At 66.5% G+C, this 20,575-nt stretch overlaps 1 protein-coding gene across 1 annotated transcript; it reads right to left on the reverse strand.

Moving 5' to 3' along the window:
• Positions 1–649: 649 nt before the first annotated feature.
• On the reverse strand, positions 650–8,454 carry TIMP2 (TIMP metallopeptidase inhibitor 2; the record flags this gene model as incomplete). Its single annotated transcript, XM_084238096.1, has 5 exons — positions 650–947; positions 2,024–2,148; positions 7,267–7,375; positions 7,956–8,168; positions 8,281–8,454. 5 exons carry the CDS (start codon positions 8,452–8,454, stop codon positions 750–752), a joined length of 819 nt encoding a protein of 272 aa, XP_084094222.1. The 3' UTR covers positions 650–749.
• Positions 8,455–20,575: the final 12,121 nt, after the last annotated feature.

Consider the following 20,575-nt stretch of genomic DNA (forward strand, 5'->3'; position numbering starts at 1 on the left):
CCAAGCTCAGGACTAGACTAAAGGGCGGTCCCCGGACTCCCACCCTGGGACTGGATGTCGTGCTCCCCACTGCGGCTGGGGAGGTGGGGGGGCTGCAGTGACATGAGGAAGCTTGTTGCTCCCATGTGGAGAGCCCCGGAGGGGGCTCCCCTGGAATTCTGCAGATTCATGGGGTTCACAGGGGCTCCTTCCACAACAAGCCCCTAGTCCGGGCCATTCCTGGACTCGCAGGAGTCCCAGGGGCTGGGGTCCCCAGGGGCGGGGGGACCCGCGGGGGCAGGGCACTGGCGAGGGCAGGGACGTGGAAGCGCAGGGACGGGGGACGCCCCTCCCGAGATGAACGGGACCTGGTAGGCCTGCTACGCAGTCTTGCCACGACCCTCGAGAGTGTCTGCGAAGTACGTTCCAGGCTCTGCCCTGAGCAGGCGGGGGGACCCCAAAGCGCCTGCTCAGTGCGACAGTGCCGAGCTGGGCTGGGGCGTCCTACCCCGGCGGCACCGGGGACTGGAGACGGCGATGCAGAGTGGCCAGGCTGGCGGATGGAGGGAGGGATGAGCACCCGGGTCCACCTCTCCCTCCAGACCCACGGCCGTGCTTGAAAGGAAAACGGGGCTGTGGGGGAGTCACACTGATTCAGACCCACTCGGATGACTGTTTTATTCATGCTGTTTCCAGGAAGGGATGTCAGAACTGGACCCGTCTAGACTCTCGAGGCTTTGCCGTCGGCCAGAGGGGCGCTGCCAGCCTGCTTAGGGGTCCTCGATGTCGAGAAACTCCTTCTTGGGGGGCGCCGCGCCGCGGTACCAGGCGCATGAGCCGTCGCTCCTCTTGATGCAGGCGAAGAACTTGGCCTGACGCCCGTTAATGTTCTTCTCCGTGACCCAGTCCATCCACAGACACTCGTCAGGAGAGGCGATGTAGCAGGGGATCATGGGGCAGCGCGAGATCTGGGGGGACACGAGCCGTTCAGAGGTGCCTCCAGCACCCAGCCCGGGCCAGCCGTCAGGGCCGGTGAAAGCAGGGCCAAGCAAACGAGCAGGGGAGGGCGGGCAGGGCCGGAGGCGCCATGCTCTAGTGGCCCGACAGGGACAGGGCCTGGGGGCCTCTGCACCCCAGAGATTGTGCACCCCAGCTGCCATGGGCGAGCCTCTGCTTTGGGCACCTGGTCTGCCTTCGCTGAGCCTGACAAAGTGGCCTGAGCACCCCTGGGAGCAGCGGAAGCAACAACTCGGGGCCTCTGGCCTCGAGGGCGAAGGCCAGTGTCTGCTGGGAGCCTATGCGGCTGAGGCCTGACGAGCAGCGCTTGGCAAAGGCGCGGATGGGAAACACCTTCGTGGCCACACAGGGGAAGAGGACATTGCCCCTGATTTCACACTGGGCACATGGTGGTCTGCCTAACACCCTGCAGCCCTCCAGCCTAGGGGCGCATGTCGGGAGCCGGGGACAGCTGGTGACGGCCAGCACGGCCCGCCCAGTCGTGAGTGGGTGCCCGGAGCCGCCAGCCCACAGCCTCGCCAGCCCACAGCCTGGACCAGCACCTTCTGGACCAGCTCCCCTCCCGGGTTCCCCGGGGGCACCCAGCAGTGTGTCCTGTGCTACCATGTGCCCCTCTGTGGGGCTGGGTGCCGGCATTCTCAACACGCAGACCCCATGTCTAGGAGGGCCCCCCGAGTGGGAATGGCTGGGACACTGGGGACGTCTGAAGCCCAGGACACTGTCTCGCCAGGTACGACCCCTTTGCGTTCATCTGTTTGTAGGAAAACCCTCACAGGACCACTTTTTCTCCATAAAACCCTGCCCTAGAAGGCTTCCCTCTGAGCAGGGTTCATGGCCAGACTCCCCTACTCTCGACAGCTCTCAGCTGGGGGTGCGTCTCAGTCCCTGCAGGGACCAGGCCTCCCTGTGCAGAGGGCACCCCCGCTGCCCTGTCCTGACTCGGGACCCCGAGCCAGCCTGGCTCAAACCCTAGAGGTCTTCCTGGAGGCGGTGACAAGGCCCGGCCGGGAAGGAGGGCGTGTCTTACCTTGCACTCGCAGCCCATCTGGTACCTGTGGTTCAGGCTCTTCTTCTGGGTGGTGCTCAGGGAGTCCCAGGGCACGATGAAATCGCAGAGGGTGACGTGCATCTTGCCATTCCCCTCGGCCTTTCCTGAGGAGACAGGGACCGGGCTCAGGGTGCGTGCCGAGTTCTCCTCCCTTCGCCCCCCACAAACGTGGGAGGGGGGCTGAGGTGTAGCTGTGACAGTGCTGTGTCTCCCCACCCTCCATGCCTCGGGGCCACCCTTCAGCACCCCAGGACAGGAGCAGGCTGGCTCGGAGGCTCACAGATGTGAGTGTTTTCCTCTACCAGGGATTGGGGGGCCGGGGGCCCCATGGTGGGTCCGTGGTCATATCTTCTCCCTGTGGGAGGAGGGCAGGGCCGGGCTCCCTGTTCCTCAGGAGCTGCTCCGGTCAGTGAGCTGGTGCCCCGTCCATGCCCGCAACACAGAACCCAGACTTGGGCCGGGTGTGCCAGAAGCCACAGGACTCGCCGGCCCGTGAGCAACTCGAGGCCCGCAGCCACCTCCTCTGGGCTGGTGACTCGGGGTTACACGCGGAGCTGGCCCGTGGCACGCCCAGGAGCTCTCACAGGCCCGGCCGGGTCCGTCTCCTCTCCTGGCCTCTCCTCCAGGAGGAAAAGTGAACGGTCAACTCCAGGGCCCACTTGGGGCCTTTAGCTGTTTCATCATCAAGACCTCCCCAACCTCCCAAGCCCTAAGCTGCAAAGTCACTGTAGGTGTCACCTGCATGAAAACACATGGAATGCGAGCGAACTACCTATACCTACGCCCAGGGCAGCGCTGTTTACAACTGCCCACCCGCTCATGGCGCCAGCCCCAGTGCCTTCAGCAGCTGAATGGAGAGAAGCTGTGGACATGTGCTCAGTGGAATATTACACAGCTGTGAAGAAGGACAAGCCAGTGGCGCTTGGGGCAAAACAGCTGCATCTTGAGGCAATTATGTTGCGTGAGATCAAACAGTGAGTGATTCCAGATGGGCTCGCTCACCCGCAGAGTAGAAACACCTGGGAAGCAGTGACATGCAGCTAATAGAAGAAATAAAAATTTGAACTCAGCACAAAAAGATAATGGTTATCAGAGGGGAGAGAGGAAGGGTGGAGGGGGCGGCAGGGGGTGTGGGCACAGGTGATTGGGTGGAGGGAATAAAAATAAATAAAAGAAAAAAATTAAAAATTTTTTCAGCGTGTACGAGACGCGAGACGTTCAAACAATAATATCATGGAGGATTTATGCATGTGTGTAGGGTAAGGAAAAAATGTCAGGCTTTTCTGCCCTCCCGCCATCAGGATAGATGATGGATCCTTGTCCTGAACGCATGCCTGATGGCGGCACCTGGAGCAGGGGGTGGGCCCAGGTAGATGGGATTCACCTGGGCTGAGACTGGGCTTTTAAGGGCGGCGTCACGGGGACGCCAGCAGCAGCAGAAGCCAAAGCAGAAGCCGATAGGGAAGCCAAGAGAAAAGCAAGAGAAGCAGAAGCAGAGAAAGCCGGAGAGCCCAGATAGAGTGAAGACCTGCTGGGGGCTGGGAGGCCTGCCAGCCTCCCGGCCCCCCAGCGGCCCTGCCTGCCGTGTGCCTGGTGAACCCCAATAAAAGACCTGCAAAAAACCACTGAGGACTCTGACTCCTCCTTCACCTGGTCTGTATGGGATCCCAGAAAACCTGCCCTGTGCCCGTTCCTAACCTCTACAATATGTTACGCGAAACGTTTTAAATCTGTACGCAAGGGACGCCCCAGCTTCGGGGAAGTGAGGAGGGGAGAGGGGGACGCATGCGGGAGGGGCGGGGAGTGAACATTTTACTAAAATCTCATCTCTGTGAGATCTTGAAGAAAAACGGGACGTGGTAGTAATCCGTGCCTCTCCGGTTCCATGTGGGCTCTGGTGGGTACGGGTCACGTTAACTCAGGTAGTTTCTATGTGTTTGAAATAGGATTTAAAGTAGGAATTCAGCAAATAAAAAGAAACAAAAACCAAGAGTCGCGGGGGGGGGGGGCTATGAAACGCACGGGGAATGTGACTGAAACCCAACTTGGGCTTGTGAAAGTGGCTCAGGCCTACACCCCGGCCCGGGCCCCGCTCCAGCGCCCGCCACCCCCCCCAACCCTCTGCTGCAAATTCGGGCTCATGATGGAGATTGCGCCGGGGTGCGGGGAGGCGCGGGTTAAGCGGAATCTGCATGAGAAGCATCGGGAAAAGGGGGCGCCTCTGGAAGGGGGCGATGAAGCGTGTTGCAGAAGCCAGACTGAGGGCCCTTGGCCTGCCGGGAGCCCACCTCTGCCCAGCCCGGCCGGCCCCTTCCCGAGCCCGGGCGCTGCAGGGTGGCCGGGCAGCCTCTAGAGGGCCGCGTGAGGAGGCCGCCCGGGAACTCGGGGAAGGGGGGGCCTCAGAGAACGAACAGCACAAAAGGGACCCAGAAAACTAGAAGCCGCTGGATTTTTAGGGTCCTACGTTCCCTGCACGAAGGCAGGTCGCCTCTCGGTTCTCTCCTCCCCAGATCTTGTTTTTCTGACCGCGAGCGCCACAGCCGCCGCCACTTGTACAAGCTGCAACCGCCAGCCGGCCCGCCAGAGGGGCCGGGGGAGTGGGCGGTGTCCCTCCAGGGGCCTGGTCCCCCCACCACCCCGGCTGGCTCCCTCCCCTGCGCCTCTGATGTCACTGCTCAGGGAGAGGTGCCCGCCGGGCTGGTGGCCCCCGCCCCTCAACAGCCACCCTGACTTTGCTTCCTGCGAGGCAGATCCCGGGGCCATAGCTGGGGCCGCTGCTCCAGGCAAGAGCCTGGCGGGTCCTCGATCTAACCCAGAGCCCCACACGCCTCGCCATCCCAGGGTGAGGCATCCCCCCGAGAGAAATGAAACACCCACCTCCCCAAAAACGAGCGGCCGAGTGCTCAGAGCAGCCGCATTCCGCCAGCCGACACGGGCGACGGCTCTGGGGCCGACGAGACGCCAGGCGGCCCAGGCAGCGTGTCCGCGGAGTGCGGGCGCGGGCACCAGCGGGGCGAGCTGTCCCACAGGCCGGGTGGGGCGCAGGACCCCGCGCTGGATCACCCCTCACTCGGGGACAGTGGGGGCGGGGGGACGAGGGGGCCGCACGTGAGGGTCGCACACCGACTACCCCAAGGCCTTCGGCCCGGGTGCGGCCTGGGCCTCCGTAAAGCTGCTAATGGGGAGCAGATGCTCGCGGTGGACACGGAGGAGGTCCCGAGGCGCAGAGGGAGGAAACATCCCGCGTCCCCAGGGAGGGGGTGGGTCTTGATGCGGTGGCCGCTGGGCGGGGAGGGAGGCACCCCCAGGAGAAGACAGTGTCCTCTGCCTCCCTCCCCCGCGCCCTCCTCCGCAGCCAAGGTCCGTGCCTCTCCGGCGCCAAACCTGCACGCTGGCGCCCCCGCGGGCTCCCCTCTGCGCCCTCAGCCCGCACTGCTGTGCCCGTGCCCACGCACCGGACTCGCCTTATCTTCTCTGCTTTCCGCTCGTGTTCCGCCCGTGGGAACCTGTGCCCCCCCCCACCCCGCGCTCCCCGCGCCGCCCCAGCAGTCCGATGAAGTGCACCGGGCACTCTAGTCCCCGGCTGACCGGGCCACATCTCGGGGCTCATGGCCCCCCCACTGGAAACACGGGTCTGGGGGTGCTCCCGTCAGTGCTGGAGTTCATTAGCAGATGGGTCTCAACTCGGGCAGCTCTGCCAGACGGGGCTGGGCCCCGGGGGCCGTCTGTGGTGGCTGGAGACCCGCGGCGTGGGGGTGGCGTGACGGGGTCAGCGGGAGGCGGGTGGGGTGGCTCCATGCTCCACAGCGTGCGGGCAGCCCCCCACCTCGCCGCCCCGGTCACCCGTGCCGAGGCTGAGAGCCCCCGCTCCGTGGCGTTGTGGGTGAAGGAGCGGGTCACGTGAGAAATGAAGGCTCAGGACACATGGCGGTGGGGGGACGCGTCCCGCCCGGTGGTCACGCCGCACAGCTCGCGACGGGCCCAGGCCACCAGCCCGGCCGCCTGCGCAGGACGCGTCCTGAGGGCCCTTCGGGGGACTCGGTGGTCGGGTGCACTGAGCGGGGGCCGGGGCTGGGGCGGGCGGGGGATTGTTGGGGTGAAGGGCAGGGGGAGTTTCCCGGCGGGGACACGAGGGTGTTGTGGAGCGGGTGGCGGCGCCGGCCACGCAGCAGCGGGCGGCTGTGTCTCTGCGTCACTTAGAGACCAGTGTGAGCGGGTCCCCCGGGGAAGGGGAGGTTGGGGTTCCCTGCTCCACCAGGGAGGGGCGGAGCTGGGCGGGGAGGGGACGCTAGGGAAGGGGGGAGTGGGTGGGGGGAGCAGGGAGGCGCCTGGGGGGGCGTGGGGCGCAGAGACACGTGAGGAAGCCGCGCTGGCCGCTGGGCCTGGGACTCGCCGAGACGCTGGAAACAGACGTGGGTGGCGGGGGAGGCCGGCAACGGCGGCTTTACCTTGACTTTGCTCTTTTCCTCCCTGGCCTGCCTGCCCCCCCTGCGCCTTTCCTGGGGGCCCCCCAAGAGGTGCCTTAGACGTGGGCAGCTCTCAGCGGCCCTGCTCGGGGCCAACCCCGTTGGGGCGTTACCCACGAGGGGTCGGGTGGCTTTGGGTGTTGAACTGGACACTATTTAAACTACTTCCTTCTCGTTCTCCCCTCTCCGCCGCACACTGACTGTGTCAAAGCCCAGAGCGTGTCTGTCTTGATGCTGCGTACGGCAGGACGGGGGGCGGGGGGCGCGCCCACCGTCACGGGGTCTGAGGGCGTGTGGACGGGGCCTGGTGGCTGTGCGTGCACCGGGTGCCGCAGGGGGACGGAAACCGCGGCAGGCGCTGCGCCAAGGAAGGAGCCCAGCACGGAGGGGTCGGTGACACGTGCCCCTCCGCGGAGAGAGGGAAAGAGACACACAGACAAAGGAGACCCCCCGCCCCTCACCCAGCTCGAGCAGGTTCTAGAATCCGGCAGCAGCCTCCCTTTTAGGAAGGAAAGATACAAACTGGCCTCTGGGCCCCACCCGTGTCCGCCAGCCTCCTGCCAGCACTGGCCTCTGCTCCCCCCATCAGGCCACACTGGCCTGTTCCAAAGGGGGCACCGCGGGCAGGAGGCGAATGGTCGGGGCGTTCTGGGGAGAGGGTGGGACACCCACGCTGTGTGGGAGCAGCCGGGCACCACCCCACCGCCGCGGCGGGGAGCGCGGCCCGGGCTGCTGAGGACGGGGGACCCCACACACCTGCAATGAGATATTCCTTCTTCCCGCCGGCGTCCAGCAAGACCCCGCAGACGGAGGAGGACGGGGCTGTGTAGATGAACTCGATGTCCTTGTCGGGCCCTTTGAACATCTGGAAAGACGGGATGGGAGCCGTGAGGGGGCGACGCGGCCAGAACACCCTTCCACCGCGCACCCCGGGTGGCCCAGCCGCCCCACAGGATGGCGGGCGAGTCGGGCCAGACACCCCCTGCAGGGGAGGCCTGGCGGGGAAGGATACCCCAGCACTGCCCTGGGGAGGGGCCTCATCCCTTGGGGGTCTCCCAGCCCCCGACGGGGGCAGCCCGGAGAGGCAGCCCCATGGTGGATGGCCCCCCGGGCAAGGCGGTTTGGCCCCCAACTTCTGATCTCCTTAGGGGACGCGCTGCCGCCCGGGGCAGGCTGCACTATTCCAGCGGCCGGGCGAGAAGGGCAGAGCCACGGTCAGGGAGCCCCCACCGCCCAGACAGGGACAGGCGGGGGCCCGGGGGCGGCCCTCTTCCTGGCCCGCGGGGCAGCCCCGGGCGCGTGTGGGCAGGGCCGTGGAAAGCCCACCCGCACTGCAGGACCTCAGCCGAGGCCCGAGGGGGCGCAGAGAAGACGCCCCCGGGCTTGCAGCTCCCCCCCCCAGCAGGACGCCACCCTGCACCCCCGCGGACGCCCCGCAGCGCTACCTTTATCTGCTTGATCTCGTACTGAGTGCGCTTGATGGGGTTGCCGTAGATGTCGTTGCCGGAGTCCACCTCCTTCCCGCTGACCACCTTGGCCCGAATCACTGCGAACACAGAACACAGGACGCAGCGTCTGCCAGGCTGTCCAGCTCCGGGCGTCTCCCCCAGGACCCCTGGCAGGGCTGGAGGCAGAGCCCCGCTCGCCCCAGAGGCGCCCTGATGGGACAGGCCCGAGGGCTAGGGGCGGGGGTCTGTGGCCCCCTGCGGGGAGGCTTCAAGCGGGCTCTGGGGTCGCGGACAGCCCAGGGGTGCCCCCGCCTCCACCCACAGCCTCAGCCGAGGGGGTGCTGCCAATGGGCTCATTGTGAGGTTTGGGGAAAGGCCCGTCCCGCCAGCCTGCTCCTCTGTCCTGGAAGTTTCCCTGGAAAACGCCGCGGTGCTGCGTGGCAACAACAGTCAGGGGCGCAGGAGGAGGGCTCAGGGCACCTAACAGGAAGGGCATCAATCGGGCTGAGAAAGCCGCGAGGCTCTAGGGCAGACCCCAGACAGGCCCGAGGAGGGAGGCCGAGCGGGAGGAGGTGCAGGCCCTTCAGGCGGGGAAGGGCAGGAGACGCGGTTGGAGAGGGAAGGTTCAGTGGGCCCTGGTGCACCTGTGACCCCAGGTGGCACCCGTGAGCCCCGATGCACCCGTGACGCTGGGCGGCTGGGACCCACAGCCCCGCCGATCGTCACCCGCCACAGCCCTCCCTTCCTCACTCAGGCTCGACGGCTGGTGCCGCATCTGGTTGAGCCGCTCTAGAGGCTCTGCCCTCCCAGACTGGGCTGTGCAGGGTCATCGCTCAGGACCGGTCAGGTTCTCGTGGACGTGAGCGAGGGACCGGCCAGGAACGGAGGGTGGGGGGTGGGGAGCGCCCCTCACCAGGGCGGGGCGTCTTCCCTCAGAGCAGCCTCCCCACCGCAGGCCCACTCGGGAGTTCGCCCTGCGGATCCCGCCCGCGCCCCTGCCCCGCCCCCTCCCGGCCTTCCTGCTTAACACCCGGGCTGAGTCACAGCTGGCCGAGGCTGCGGGGTCCTGCTCCCTGGGCCCCAACCAGCAGAGCCGTGTGACGGGATCACCGCCCGGAGCAGAGGGCTTGCGGCCCTTGGGAGCAGGTCGGCCTGTGTCCGGTCCCTCCCTCATGTCCCCCACCCACGGCACCAGTGGTCTCGCCACAGTCATGTCCCTTCCAGCCTCCACACCTCCCTGGCCGCCCACGGCCCTGTCTAAAGTCAGAGCCCCTTTGTGACCTGCTGTCAGCCCCAGAATTGAAAACGCCGCCCCCATTCCCGTGTTCTGCCCATCCACAGTCCTCCCTGAACCCCAACTGTCCATGGACTGGGGTGTCCATACCCCAAACAGGCGAGCTAGCTGCTTCTGCCCTGAAGGCCATTCCCCCTCACCTGCTGCTCGGAGGACTCCTACTCGTCCTTCCAAACCCTGCAAGAACAGCCCGTTCCCATCTTCCTCCAGGAAACCCTGTCCTCTGCAGCACTCGGCACATCCCGCGTCTCTCGTGCTTCCTGCCGGGTGCACCCATCTGCCCAGGCGCACGTCCACGCTGCTGTGTGTGCCTGGCAGCTCCTCCCGGGTGAGGGTGGACACTCACCACAGACCGCGGGTGAGTGGGGCCCAGGTGAGTGTTGCCCTCAGTCCCTCATGCTTCCTGCCTCCCTGTACCTCCCCGCAACGCCCGCAAGGCTGACAAAGGGTGTGTGTGACTCAGGCGGGCTCCAGACCCCCGTGGAGAGCGAGCTCTTCCGCAGCACCCCACCAGTGCATGACCCAAACAGGCCAGGGACACCCCAGGAGACGAGGCTTCTGGAAGGAGGGGAGGTTACAGGCTGTGCAGGGCACACCCCATTCTCTTTGCCCCTTGGAGACCTGGAACCGCCTGGCAGCTCCCCACTACCCTGCTCTCTGCCCCGCACTCAGCAGGCACTCAGCAGCCACGGGAGCCCTGCCAGCGCAGGGGCTGCCCTCTCCGCCCCGTGAGGTCGGGGGCTCTGCTGGCCTGGCTCAGACCAGTGCCCACACCCGGCAAGCAGCCGGCGGCTGAGTCTGCTTCCAGGCAGCTCCCCGAAGTGTCTGCTGCCCTTTGGGGCTACAGACCACACTCCCCTTCCCCAAACTGTCCAAAGTGGACAGACTGGCTGATCAGGGTCTGGGGGGCGTGCGGGTGAGGGCTCCAAGGCTGCCAGGCAGGGCAGTGGGGGCGGGGGCGGGAGGGCCTCTGACATGTCCGTCCGTCCTTGTAGGACAAGAGCATGGACTCTTCAGGGTTCTCTGGATTCTGGCGGGAACCACGTCCCCACTGGGCGGAGGAGAGACTGTGGAGGAGAGAAGGTGAGACTTGGTGGAGAAAGGAGGAGCCATTTGGGAGCAAATAGCCCCCAGGCAGCCCCTCCAGACGCAGAGAGGGGTGCACCAGAGGCCAGGTGCCTCCTGGCTCGCTCTGGGCAGCAGGTGCCCGGCTGGGGCTGCACTGGGTCGGGGGGTGGACGGGGCCACCCCGTCCACCAACCTTTGGCAAACAAACCGATGCTGCCCCAGGGCAGCAGGCCCCGTGGGAGGCTGGGGGCATCACGTGGACCACAGCCCTAGGGTGGACGTCCTGACCCCAAGACTTCCGCCAACCGCATGAAGGGGGTGGGTGGGGGTGTCCAAGTCAGACTCAGACTTTGGGGTTGGGCTGCCCCCACCCCCATGCAAGGAGACTACAGTGGAGGAGGGGACAAGGTGGGCAGGCCCTGCTCAGAAAAGGCTTCAGCAATAGGCTGGATCCTCAAGGCGCAGCCAATCCCGACAAGCAGACAGACGCCAGAGACAGGAAAGAGGGCGGAGACTCACCCCGCCACCCCCCCAAAACGAGGGTCATGGTCACGAGCTCCAGAACACCCCACCCGGTGGCACAAGGGGGTGGCGTGGGGCAGGGAGGGGCAAGGGCAGAGACAGCAAGACTCGGGAGAGATGAAGACAGAGGCGCCGGCCGCCTCCTGAGCACCTGCATGTGCCGGGGTCAGGCCCTGGCCGGGCCGCGCCGCAGCTGCTCTGCCCTCGCCTGCCCCTGGCCTGGGGGACCTGCGGCAGCAGCAGGAAGGAGACACCGAGGCGCTTGCTTTGGTTTGCACCCCAGAATGAGGCCTCTGCCCACACCACTCGGGCTCTGTTTTTTTCTTTCCCTTCTGCCATTAGCACAACATCTGGGTTTGAGATCACGGGACAGGCCGGTGGGTGAGTTCACCACCAGATGTTGGCTACTGGATGCACAGGCCTGGGCTCGACTCAAAGCACAGACCACCGCAGACGCCTCGGCCTCGGCGCGGACACCACATGAGGTCACCTCCCCTGGAAGAGCCCGCAACCGCCATCCCTGGCGTGGCCGGCCATCTGGGATGGGAAAGAATGGGGCGGGCGGCAAGGCCAGGCCGAGGACGCGACCACGGAACTCGGGCGTCTTCAGACTGCGAGGCGAGGCTGCTGTCCCGTGCTGGGCCAGGGGCAGGGGTCCGGCAGGACACCAGGGAGTCCCAGCATAGGCCGTGGCTACCAGCCAGGCTGAGGTCAAGTCACCTGCCCACACCCCGGCAGCATCCGCTGGGCCCCGTGTCCCTGGGAGCGTCCGTGGATGAGGACCAGCCGTGCGTGTCCACGGGGGAGTGGCCCCAGGGAGCTCATGCACAGGCCGAGTTATCTTCATTATCTCCCCGGCGCAGGGCTCTCTGGAGGAATCTGGGGTGCACGCATGTATCTTCCACTCTCCCCAGGGGCCAATGCTGGGGGGCACCGGCTCCCCGCTCCAGAGCACAGAAACCTGAGGCTGTCTGAACTCGAGACATCCATGTGCTTGTCTCACTGCGCCACACGAATCCCCGGGCCCCGGCCTGCTGGGCCGAGCTGCTCACTTAGGAAGAAGCACGTTTGCCAGGAAGAGGAGCAGGATCTTGGGGATTTGGAAGCAAATGTAAATACCGGGGAGAACCTGCATGCGCCCCAGATCACCTGAGCCTTCTTGTGCAGGACTCGGGCGGGAGGACAGCGCCAGCACGGCCCCCTCCCCTCCCTGCCGCTGCCAGCTGCAGCCTCCAGCCTGGACTGGGAGGGCACCCCGCACCGCAGGGACACCCTATGGAAAAGCGGGGTGTCTCCTCCGACAAGGCGGAAACGCTGTCGGACCCCTGGGAGGGAGTGGGCGTGTCCTCGGCTGGCCCCGTTGAGAGTGGATGGGCCCCAGATCCTGCCGGGTCAGGGGTGGTCAGGCCCAGAGCCCAGGGCACTGGGGGTCACAGGGGCGGCAGAGGAGGACCCGAATCTCCTGGATACACGTGCAGCAGCCACCCCCAGCTGCGAAGTCGGCCCAGGCCACTCAGCCCAGTGCTGGTCTCTGGCAGAACCACCTGCCAGCACTTAGGGGAATTCAGAAAGCAACGGTTTTCTCCCAGACAGACCCAGGGCCCCTTTCCGGCCGGGCAAGGAGGGGTGCTCTGCTCCGCGGGGGTGTTTGGGAGGGATGTAGGGTCCCCGTCTTTTGTTCTCCCTCCCAGAGGAGTCGCCACAGAGCTGCCAGCCCTGGCGCACCTGCTGCTGGGACAGGTCTCCGGTTCCTCCCGTGGGAACCAGGGACACACGTGGCTGGTCCCCTGGCCCTGGGCCTCTGATGAACTTGTCCAAGCCCCGGGGAGGGTGGACGCGGGTGCTCCCACCAGCCCTCAGGGCAGAGCTGGGCCAGGGAGGGGGGCCCTTCCTGCATCTAGACCCGACACGCACCCAGACACACATAGCTCAGCTCTGCCAACAGGAACTGCAGTGAATGATGTCTCAGGGTCTGGCCCCAACTTCTATGGGGTTCCCAATTGCTTGAGTGTAACTAGTGGGTTCTGGGGGTGTCACAGTAAAGACAGTCTTTGAACCTCCCCAGCCAGCATTCTGCTGCTTTGGCAGGGCGAGCAGCCTCACTGGCCAGCAGGGCAGGGGCCGAGTGGACAGAGATTTAGAAAGGGGTCCTGCTCGCAGGGACGGCAGGCTGCTCTGATGCCCGGGTCCCGAGGCCACAGCCCTCCCCACAGAGAGGAAGCACGCGGAAAGGGGGCGAGGGAACGGCTGAGCATCTGGGAGACGCCCCAAGGAATGTGTGATGTCAGCGCTGGCTGGGGGCCTGGATGTCCATGGAGAGTGCGGCCCCACCTGTCCCTCTGGCCTCCCTGTCCACTCGGCCCGCACCCCGTGGTGGGCACGCTCGTGGGGGCCTTCCCAGCCGCGACGCCTGGCCCCGGAGTCGGAGCAGACCTCCTCCAAGTTCGCTCCTTTTAGGGAAATGAGCAAAGGAGAGGGGCCGTGGCTTAGTAATGAAAACCAGCCTGCGCTGCTGGGCGGGAACCAGGCTTCTTCCGGCCCTGCGGGCTGCGAGACGCCAGCCCCCAGCCCCCCAGCCCCCCAGCCCAGGAGCCAGTGACGGGTCTTCTGGGGAGAGCAAAGAGCCCAAGACGCCCGTCTTCACGGCCGGGCAGCATGCGTCCAGGGAGAGGGCACACGCGGCCAGCACGACTCAGGCCGGGTCGGAGAGGCCTGGAGGGCCGGCCGCTCAGCTGTTTTGGGGGGTTGAGGGTGGGGCAGGGAGCATGATGAGGTCCACGACCGAGCACAGGAAACAGCACGGGACCCCGCCCAGGCGGCCGGGAGCGAGCGTGGGACCCGGACGGGCCAGGCCCGCCGGGCACCGCCTCTTCCCACCCGCTCAGCCCGGCCAGCTCAGCCGCCCGCCCGCACACGTGAGCTGCGCTGGCCGCCCGTCGCCATGGAGACCGGCTTTCCCATCCCCATTTCCTGTCCCTCTGCTGGCTCCGCTTGGAGGGTGAGGGAGGCGGCATCACCAGGGCTGGTGGGCTGCTGCCCCGGCACGCGAGGACCCCCGCCCCAGCCCTGCCCACCTGCCCCCGGGCCCAGCGGGTGCTGGTGCCAGAGGCCTGGGTCACGGTTCCGAGGCCTTGGGCTCGGCCCTTCCCGCTCACGTGCTGCTGAATCATTTGAAAGAAATGTGCCGGGTGCTGGGAGGATTTGCTGAGAACAGGGCGGCTTTGTGGAGGGAGGGCTGCTCGCGCTCTCTGCCAAGACCCGGGGGAGGCGCCAGCCAGCCCAGAGCCCTGCAGCCCGGCCTGCCCCACAGGGCAGGACCCCCACAGCTGGGCAGGGCCCCGCCCACAGGCTGAGGAAGGGGCCCTGGAGGCCGGGGCAGCTCAGCAGCTAGGTCAGCCGCCCACTACTGGCCCGCAGCAGGGTGGACACGGGACCTGGCCCCGCCCGTCGGCACCAGAGGATGGCAGCCCCGGCCCCGTGTGGGACGCCGAGACCCGTGGGTTAGCCTGTGCCAATCCCAACCCCAAGCATTTCTCGGGGCCCAGAAACGGGTGGAGAAGCCCAGGGCCCACAGTCCAGCGGTCTGGAGGGGCCGCAGAGGCACGCTGGGGGCCACGCTCCTCAAGTCCCTGTCAACGCGCGGAGATCTGCCTCCTGGAGTGGGCGGAGGGCGCGCTGCACCGCGGGGGTCCAGCCTGGGCAAGCCGGGCGCAGGGAAGAGGGCACCTCCGGCCAGACCCTCCAGCATAGGCGGGGGCGGGCGGCCCGACTCTCGCTGCCATTTTCAGATCACTGGAAGAGCGACTGTGGGTTGCAGGGGGTCCCCCATCGCCTCCCAGCTTCAAAGCATGTTTCCTGGCGGGGGAGGGGCGGGGAGGCACAGGGGGGGGCCCCCCCCAGGACGCCTGCCAGCCGAGCCAGTGTAGGTGCGGGTCACATGGTCACAGGGGAGCAGTGTGGGGGTGGGTCGGCATCTTCCAGAGTGAAAAGGTGAAAATAGGGGGGAGGAAGTAACGGGCCCCCCTCCTTTCCCAGCCTTCTCAGATCACGGGGCCCCCCATCTCTCGTCCTGCGTTGTGGGCACTGCCAGGCAGCACTTGCCTGTGGGTGGGCTCGGCTCTGCTGTCCTGCCAGCCCCCAGGGCACGCAGGGCGCCCGCCCGCCACCAGCCAGGGGCCCTTGCCACCTCTGGGCACTCTATGGACAGTGTCCAGGGGCCCTGGGCCCTTCTAGGTAGGCGACCCCAGGGCCCTTCGCACAGTCCAGCCGAAGTGACTGAGAGGAGGTGAGGATGGCCCCTGCCTGCCCTCTGGACACGACCAGGCCATGGACAGTGACCCGAGCTGCCTGCATAGGGGTCGCTGGAGGGCTGTCGTCTTTTGGGGTGTGGGGATCCTGGAGGAACGTCCCCCTCATTCACCCCTGACCTGGGCGATGACTGCCCGGGCTGCCTCTGGCCCTCCCCAGGACAGGTGGGGGGGCAGGGTGTCGAGCCCGGTGGCCAGGACAGCGTAGGTGTGACCGTCTGGGCAGCGATGAGTCACCCCCCACGTCTCCTGCCCATCCTCCTGTTAGCTCAAGTGTGGCCCAGGAGGGGCGATTCCCCACCTGGACACGAAAGCCCCATGCGCTGCTGAAACTGGAGGCAAAACTGACCCCAAGGCCGACAAGTCTCTGACTTCTGGGCAGAGCCCCTGGTTAGACCTGGTGACCACAGCCCATGGCCCACCGGCTTGGGGACCCTGCTCCCATGGGTGGCACAGCCCTGTCCTGCCTGCGGTTGGGTTGTCCAGGCCTGTCCTGGCTGGAGTCGCCTTGACCACACCGGCGATGGGCTTGGCAGAGCCGCCCCAGGAGCAAGCAGGCGGGTCCAACGTCACAGTGAGACCCGCAGTGCAACGTGGGGTGCAGGAGGCCCCCACCCAGGCCACTGATGTGTAAACAGTGCAGGCAAAAAAGCTCGTGGCCAAGCCAAACACTTACAGAAACTAACAGACACGAGGGAACAGTGAGGGATGAGGCAGGAAGGGCCCGGGTGGACGGGGCTTGGTGGAAAAATACTGAGCTGTAGTTACACTTGGGGGTGCCGCTGCTGCCCAAGCAGACAGCTGCGTCTGGGGCTCTGTGAGCAACGCTCTTCTGGGAAGCCTGGCTTGGGGCACGCAGCCGCCCAGCCGCCTGGCCTCGGCCTCTGCCCCTGTTGCCCCCTGCCGTCTCCCGTCCCCGGGCAGCGCCCGTCACCGTGTGCATCCGGGCATCAGGACAGGGTCAGACCAACATTTTGGGGGTAAGAGGTGAAAATGGGAAGGGCGGGTGACGGCCCCTCCAGGCCGGCCAGGCGTGGCCTTGGGCGTTGCCCGGAGCTGCCTGCTGGGGGCACAGATGTCCCTGCGGTCCGGGAAAGGCCATGACCTGGACTGTCACCTCCATGTGACACGGCCGTCGGAACGGTGCCGCGTCGGGGCGAGGCTTCCGGAAGACACCTGCCTGGGCATCCTCTTTTATGAAGTTCAAACAGAAGTAAAACTGGAAAAATAAACCCTAGCAAACGCACAGGCTCGTGAATGCTGGACACCCCACTGCGGGGAGGCAGGGACGCGCCCCAAGCTCAGCAGGCGAACAGAGCTCAGAAAAGGGAAGGGGCAGTGGATTTTCAGCAGCTGCGGAGCCTGGGTTTGGGGTGACTCACAGCTGCTGTTACAGTGGCTACCAAATCCACACAAGATGAGTAAGGTCACTCCTGGGAGAGGGATGCGGAAGTGCTGGGGCTGGCCCAGCGGGGCCCTGAGTCCTTGGGAGGGAGGGAGGCCGGCTCTGGAACCACCTCCCGGAGACACCAGGCCAGGGGCCGGCGACCGATGGCCTGGGGGTCATGTCCGGCCGGCCACCCATTTTGTAAATCAGGTTTTGCCGGGGCTCCACCACGCCCGTCGTGTCTGCACCCTCCAAGGCGGCCGAGGGGCGGCCACGGGGCCGATGGCCGGCAAAGCCCAGCGGGTCTCCTCTCTGGCTCCCTGCAGCAGCTTGAGGAGCCCTGCCCAGTCCCTAACTATGACACTGGCAGACACACCCCTCCCCAGCCGGGTGCCCCATGGCTGCAGGTCAGGGGAGAAGCTGAGGGCAGAAACCAGCCCGCCCCCAGCTCCCCCACCAGGGCCAGCCCACGAGGGGCCCTCACAGGACAGGGGCGGGTGACAGGGGCCACCCCCCTCCTCTTCTCCGCCCAGTGGTGTCCTATCAATGACCTGGTTTGGTTGTCTTGAAAGGCTGAGAGGCCTTTCAGCGGTGGCTGAAAGGCCACCGCTCATGTCACGCCGGTGGCCGAGCGACAAGGGGGGCATCGTGAAGCTGTCACCCTGACCCCCTCGAGGGTCCAGCGTTTGTCCAGCTAAAACCCCAGTGGCACCTCCTGCACCTGGCGCTCCTGTGGCCCAGGGACAGCTCCCAGCTGGTGGCCTCCCCGCCCCCCACGCCCTCCAGCGCCCCCAGGGCGGGATCTGGTTCAGAAGCCCCGGCTCCCAGGGACCCTTTGCAAAAGGCCGGGAGGGTCAGAGCGGATGACGGCAACAGCTCACAGACTGGACCGTGTGACAACGTGTCTGAGCAGCCACGTATTTATCGGTGCGACCCGCTCGCATCATGGTCTCTGAAACTCTTGCAAGCGTTTCCTGGCTTCTTCCAGAAACTGCTTGTGCAGCCTGTTCTGCTCTAAAATCTGCTGCTGCAGCTTGTGGAGGATCTGGCTGTGCTTGTCGTCCTCGACGATGCTGGTGGTGGACGGCGAGGAGCTCACGCGCACGTCCTCGCTCTCCCCTGGGCTGCGGGAGGAGCAGGCCCGCAGCCGGGCCAGGTAGGCGCCCACCTGCTCCCCTCTGGCCTGCTCCGGCGCGTGTGGGGCGCCCAGGCTCACCCTGGGGTGTTCGGTGTCTTCCAGCGAGTCCAGCTGCTTCCACCACCTCTGCTCCAGCTCCGTCTTCTGCTTCAGCCCGGACGCCAGCACGTCCACTCTGTCCAGCTGCTCCAGCGGGGGCCGCTGCAAGGAGTCCTCCGGCTGCAGGTCGGGTCTGCGCAGCTGCTGCCGGGCTTCTAAGCTGCAGAAGAGCGGGCCCCCCTCCCCGGGGAACACGCCCGCCCGGGCAGGCGGTGGACTCTCGCTCCGGAGCCCGGGCTTGGGCCCCTGGGGGTGGTTCTGGTGCTGGAGTTTGCTCAGTAGCCTCTTCAGAGTGGTACTGGACGCTGCGTGGTGGTCATCGGCCTCCGCTGGGCTGGCGGGCTCCCCGGCGGGCGGCCGCTCCGTCTCCGCCTCGCTGGTGGCCTCCCCGCCTGGGTCGGGTGTCTCTGAGTCCTCCTCCTGGGGACTCTGGGCCTGTCCGGGCTTCAGGTCCAGGTGCAGGCTGAGGTGCTTTTGCAGCTTCCTGTTGGTGTCGAACAGCTCCTCGAAGGCGGACTCCAGCTCTTGCTGCCACCTGCCCTGGCCGCCGCTCCTGCAGGGGGCCGCCGGCGGTGGGGCTCGCCTCCTGGGGGCGGGTCCCGATGGCCACAGCTGCTCCAAGTCTCTCAACCTGCCCCTCCGCCTGGGCGCCGCAGAGCCGCTGCTTGGGCCCCGGATGAGCCCGGCCGCCCCCTTGCTCAGCTGCCCCCTTCCCTCCAGGCGCTGGGTCTCCCCTGGGGCGGCCAGAGGGCCCCTGGAACGGCGGCTGCAGGTCTTGGTCGCTGGCCCGCGTCTCCCTTTGCGCTTCTCGGGGGGGCTGGGGACAGGAGGGGAGTGAGACCGGCCTGCCCTCCTCTGGGACTTGGGGCACCAGGGCTGCGGCCGCGCCAGCTCTTCTCTGCGGCTCTTCTCTTCCCTGGCTTTGTGCTTCTCCCCGGCCCTTCGAGGCCCAGGGGCCCCTCGCTGGGCAGGCCCTTCCAGCCCGGGCTCATTGTCCACGGTCCTCCCCCCTCCCCCACCCAGCAGATACGCCAAATACAGGCCTTCCAGGGTGTGGACCAGCTGGTCTGGGGCTTCCAGCCACTCTGCCCTCAACTCCTCCACCAGGCGCCGCAAGAGCTGGCTCTTCTGCTGCTTGAGGTCGTGCCTCCTCCGCTCGGCCAGGTCGCCCTCGTCCCTGGCCTGCAGCAACCTGTGCTTCTGCCTCGAAAGCAAGCTGTCGCTGTCGTCGGGCCCCGGGCAGGGCGCAGCTCGCTCCACATTCCTCTTCATGCTGCAGCGCTGTGCGGGCCTGGCTTCGGGTGAGGATGGTGCGAGCCCTGAGCCGAGATGCCCGGCGGAGACCTAGGTGTCAAGGGTGGTCCTCGTCTGGCCTGCAAGGGCAGGACACGGGCGGCCGCCGGAGTGTCCCGAGGAGAATGACCGAGCCCCTGCGGACAAGGCACAGGGGCTCTGCTGCAGGGGCTAGCTCTAAAGCGCGCCCCCCAGCCTCCCCCAGCACCCGCCTGCGAGGGGCTATTTGCTGCTCCCCCCCTTCTGTCTTGCAGGCTTTTCACAAGGACTCACAGGGTAGCTGTTTCCAGGAGGTGTGGTCGCTGCCCGGGCCACTGGCATCCAGGGGGAAGGCACTGTTAGCACGCTACAGTGCACAGGACGCCCCAGCAGACCGCGGCACCCCACCCTGGGAAGTGCACTGGGGTTCCGTGGGGGAGAGGATGCCGGAGACTGGCCCTCCGGATGGACAGCTGCCTGCAATGGAAGGAGGGCGGGTGGAGGAGCCCGCCAGGCAGGAGTGTGCATGCAGTGTGTGTGCAGTGTGGGGAGGGCTGTGTGCAGGCGCGTGCAAGCTGGGCACTTGACTGATGCACTCCCGAGAGAAGGACAAGCCTGTGTGAGCTCTTCCCGAGGAGCCGTCGGGGCTCTGCCAGGCCTTCCCGCGAGGGTGGTGCCACCAGAGGGCAGGCGGCGGCTTGGCGCCTGCCGAGCAACAGGAGCCACGTGACAGTGGCGGGCAGAGATGCTTCTGCGCCCGGGTGGTGGGCACCGCTGAGGGGGTCTCCTGCTGGTCTAATCCTGCTCTTCAGGACTGAACAGGCCGCCGTGGCCTTCTGTCTTTTACCAGCAGGGAAACCACGGACCCTGCCCATGCAGAAGCCCCTCAGAGCCGCAGACGGGGAGGTGGGTGGACGCCGGCTGGCCTCCTGTTGCCAAGTGGACACTGGACTCATTCTCTCCTGTCGAGCTCTGTGGCCCCAGCACACTGCCAGCCCTCAGCGGCCACACAGGCCGTCTCTCGGACAGCTTTCGGCCCAGAGCCGGACCCCCAAGGAAGTCCAGGCCCAGGGCAGGCCCCTGCTTGTGGGCCTCCAAGGAGACTCCAGGGCACCCCGCCCCACAAGGAGGCCAGCACCACAGTCAGAGGCTGTGTGAGGCGTTCATCAAGGAGCCAAGCTCCCTCCGCCCCCTGGGCCAGGGTCTTGTGTCCACCCACGTGACTGTCCTTTCTCTTGTGCACGGGGACCAGCATGGCCGTGATGTCAAGACATGGAGGAGACACCACACATGGGAGAAGCTCTATCCCGCACCCCACTTTCTGTGGGGAGACAGGGTCAGAGAGGTTAAGTAACCTGCCCGAGGCCACACAGCTCATGAGCAAGGATTCAAATCTGAGCTGGCAGCCCCGACCTCTGACCTCGCCCGTCCTTCCGGGCCCGCAGCACGGAGCCCGGGTTCACGCAAGTGTCTCACGGAACAAGGGAAGGTGGGACTGGGCAGAGCATCTCGGATCTAGTTAAGTCAGGT

Source organism: Talpa europaea (assembly GCF_964194135.1).
Source record: "Talpa europaea genome assembly, chromosome: 7".
NCBI classification, from domain to species: domain Eukaryota; kingdom Metazoa; phylum Chordata; class Mammalia; order Eulipotyphla; family Talpidae; genus Talpa; species Talpa europaea.